This window comes from Odontomachus brunneus, unplaced genomic scaffold (assembly GCF_010583005.1).
Source record: "Odontomachus brunneus isolate Ranch 3 - 2012 unplaced genomic scaffold, Obru_v1 Obru_scaffold_114, whole genome shotgun sequence".
Classification (NCBI taxonomy): Eukaryota; Metazoa; Arthropoda; class Insecta; order Hymenoptera; family Formicidae; genus Odontomachus; species Odontomachus brunneus.
Window position 1 is genome coordinate 396252 of NW_022639564.1, and position 4257 is coordinate 400508.

General features: G+C 40.9%; 1 protein-coding gene across 5 annotated transcripts in view; it reads right to left on the reverse strand.

Moving 5' to 3' along the window:
• The window catches only part of LOC116849386 (furin-like protease 2), a 474332-nt gene that overhangs the window by 396245 nt on the left and 73830 nt on the right, over positions 1-4257 (reverse strand). The window contains exon 4 of one of the 5 annotated variants that reach the window (XM_032826508.1): positions 2771-2789. The exons of the other annotated variants lie outside the window; for them this stretch is intronic. Within the exon in view, the coding sequence (XP_032682399.1) occupies positions 2786-2789 (4 nt within the window). The 3' untranslated portion in view covers positions 2771-2785. Of the gene's footprint in view, positions 1-2770; positions 2790-4257 lie in introns of those variants that run through there. 5 annotated transcript variants of the gene reach the window in all.

Sequence of the window (4257 nt, forward strand, 5' to 3'; positions counted from 1 at the left end):
CTCTCTCTCTCTCTCTCTCTCTCTCTCTCTCTCTCTCTCTCTCTCTCTCTCTGCGAATTTCATGTGAGTAGCGTGGGATTTTTGACGAGCACATCGTGAAATCGATTTATCTCGATTGCGGTAAACCTACTTCCCGCTCAACATCCACTCCAACATTTTTCGAGATTGTACGCGTTTTAATTCGCGTAATAATACGCATAAATTCAACGTGTCTATCGAATATTCCATCTTGTGATGTACCGTGTTCTGATGATACACGAAGCGTCACGTTCTAGAAAAAGTGACGGAAATATCGAGGCCCCTCGATCTCGGGCGATCGTGACAACGAGGTTACCCTTTTTACATCGGATGTAGGCTAAAATGTTCAGTAGACGGCGCTCTGCCTATTTTTGGCATTCTCGACACGGATTTTATTATAAACAAAATTAAAGTGTGTGTATGGCATTTATTAATTATTTTTTTTAATTAGTAGTTAATATACATATAATATACTGTGATACATTACTTTTTAATATACTATGTGTAATCTAATATGTAATATGGTCTATTTTGTTAAGAGAAAAATAGTAAATTTTGTTAAAAATTTAAATAAAATGGCAGATTTTACTAGAAAAACAGCAAATGTTTTAATATAATATATTTCAATTCCCGAAATATGAATAGCACATGTAAAATGAAAAAATAATGAATTACTGCAGAATATCGATCTATTCACCGATTACAAAAACCCCAGTAATTTTTTTACTATAAATTCTGTCCGTCTATTTTCTTGAATCCCCAGTTTTTTATGAAGCAATTGCTTATTTTATTTAAATAAAAAATTTTAAGTTTAAGTATATGCGTTATTAATATTCACCGAATAAATACTTTTTTTAATTTCTCAAATATATTTTCTTTCGCGTAGTATGTATATTACTATTTATCTATAGATTTATTAGTTATTTATTAATATTATCTTTCTAATTCCCATATATACATCTTATTAATATTTGATAAAATCCGCGCAAGAGAATCAAAAACAGGCAAAGTGCCAGGACATTTCACCTTATCCATTTATTTCAGGCTGACCATTATCGCGAAAGAAGATGTAACCGCGAAGCTGGTTCGCCAGCTAAAAATTTATGCCAAAAACATGTGTTTTTTATTCATTTCATTCATTACAATTAATGTTAATCTAAAGGAAGAAAAACCAGTAATATTTATATCAGTGATATTTATACCAGTATATTTTTTTGTTTCGAGTCAATCATCAATGATGCAAATGGGTCAACGGAGCGCCACATACCATCGTTCTCGTGCGCGGTAAGGTAAGAGGAACGAATTTAACGGAAGAATTAGCTGACGGGCGAAAATAAACGGAGAGGTTCAGCGCCGTTCGCGGACGTTTGTTGCGGGGCGGCGCTCGCACGCCCATCTGCGGAATGCAATTAGGCATCCGATTCAAAGTTCCGCAGCGCCGCTAACTTTATGATGCATTTGGCAAGCAATCTTCCGCCGTTTATACCGTAGTACGCTACGGATAAGCTGAACGCGAGATTAAAAAGTTGCCTGTCCGTATACGTATGTACGTGTATGCCCGCACGCGCATGTTGTATCTCGCAGCCTTCGCCCCGCGAAAACGAGTCGCGTATTAAATCGCGGGCGAAGCGCGGACCGGATGTTCCGCGATAGAGACGAATTCGACGAAGTCAAACTTATAAATGAACTATTGATAGTCCGACTCGCGCGTTCCTCGCCGCCCTCGCGCGAGAAAACTTGCCGCGGTATCGAAAGTTCCGGAAAGGTTGCCCCGAGTTTTCCAACGAATCGCACGCTGCGGAATTAAATGCCTGCAGGGCGAGTTAATGAAACAGACGTTTTGCGCTCTGGTCCCGCTGCTGCATTGTGTGTGCTCGTCTGGGGTATGAGGGGTGGAAAAAAGGGGGGAGGGATAAATCGCGAGGCAATCGCGCGAAACGGATCAGTCGGATAAATCGTAGGAAGCGGAAAAATCTGCGGTCTGCACGGAACTTACGTAGAATCAGCTCAATTCGCTTCGCGCGATCGCCCCACGATTTTGCTCGTCAATTATGCGAGCAGCCAAAAAGAATATAATCTTATTCTCAAGAAGATTCATCTAAGGGTAAAAGGAAAATATTTTAACGTCTCTTCCGTGGAAAAAAAAGAGCTCCAGTTGCAAAAGGTGCTATTTTCTATAATCCTATACTCTAAACAGAAACTCCTACCGAAAGAATATTCTTCTTCTAATGAACTGAGAAGCAAACTATTAATCGGAAATGACATTCTAATATTCTTCGTTTTGAAGCAAGAGAAATATGTTTAATTGAATATTCTCTTCTTGAAAGAGATCCCCGTTAAAAAGAAGACTGACACTGTAGATAAAAGACAATATTCCTCTAATATGTAAGATTGTCCTAGAATACCTTTCTTTTAGTTTCAGAAGAATCCTCTTAAGACTATTGAAGGGATAATTGACGAAATTGTACCTCATGAATCTTACTTGATTTCTGTTTAATGTAACATGCGCAAAGTTAAATATTTCTGTTCTAAGCTAAATTTTTTCTGTTTACATTTCTTATTGTTCATTTATTTATTTTTTATTTTTACCCCGTTAGATATGTCATATTCAATAATATCAAAGAAATTGGTGAAGTACGATCTGGGAGATCGGTACGATTTCGGTAAATCTTCCGAGGATTCCACGAAAGATAAGATTACATTTGTTTGACTGAATATACACATACATACGTACGATTTAGGCGAGTGACTGATCGCAGAGTCTCGCTTACCTGAAACAAAAAGAGAAAAGTCACGTTAGAGAGAAATCTGTATGCTATTTATGGCGATGGGATTACATGCGATTATGTGTGCGCGTGTGTGTATATGTGTGTAACAGGTGAGGCTAATTTTAAATTAAAAACTCGTCGGATAATCAGGATCCGTTTCGTTTCGAGCGGTGACAGTTACGTCCCATCATTGCGCTTTCTCTAATACGTGAATTTTTAACTTTAATCCGATTCATCTTCCAATCTCATTCGCCGGCCTGTACTGTAAATTGTTAGCTTCGCCGCATAGCCACGAGTTGCCTTAATTGCTCTAGAGAACTCTGTATATACACGAGATTAAAAAGTTACCGATTCAATTCAAAGCTTCGCGCCGTCCATGTATTGCTAAACGCGTAATCTACAAATCCCCAGACACATGTACTCTCGCTCTGTTGCAGATCACGTTTTATTTATATATTTTTTTTTCACGCAATATATATGTCTAAAGTTTTTCGAGTTTTGTACCTATTGTTCTTTTTTTCTTTTCGTTGCGTAACCAGACCGCTGCAAAGCACCATTCCGCAGCGCAGAGACATATCCCGCGAGAGTGAACGATATTTTCCAGATAAATTACTCGGAGGAAACTTGCCGTGCGATTCGCGCAACGACGCGTGCAATAAATATTCCGTAAAGATTTCCCGGAAACGCCCGGGAGCAACATCGCGACAATCGCATTTTTCCGTCGCGAGCCGCAGCAAAAAGCCGCCGCGGGTTGCTACGCGGACGCTTAGAGAATACGCTCTCGTTCATTCAAAGCACGCACGAGTTCATCGACTCCAACAGAGCGGGATGCCTCCCCGGATCCCTCGCCGTCTGCGAGTTACCCTTTCTTTCTCTCTCTCTCTTTCTCTCTCTCTCTCTCTCTCTCTCTCTCTTTATTCGTATCTATCTCCCTATCTCCTTCTCTGCGAGTCACCTACTCACTTGATATTGTTGATCGCGTAATACGAGACATCTTAATACTAAGCTATGTCGTACGCTCGAGTTAGCTCGCTACCCTCGTCGTTCTAATCCACGAAAATTAGTTCGAAACCGTTTAAGGATGTTTAGCACGAAGGAGGCGCGCACGCCCAGGCTCGTGCGCCAGCCGGCATCGCGAGCATATTGCGGCCTCAGGGAGCGACAGAGAGCGTAAAGGGGTAAGGTGGCGCGCTCTCTCATCGACTGTCCCCGCCGCGATATCATTACTTAATTAAGATGCAAACTGCTTTCAAACTTGAACGCGACCCAACTACAGGCAATCTCGTCCACCTCTTGCCTTCGCTCTCACTCTCACTCTTGTTCCGCCTTGTCTCTCCTTTCGCTCAAACTCTCTTTTTCTCTATCTCCCTTTGCTTCTTCTTACTCTACTCCCTTCTCTCTCTCCCCCTTCTCTCTCTCCCCCTTCTCTCTCTCTCTCTCTCTCTCTCTCTCTCTCTCTCTCTCTCTCTCT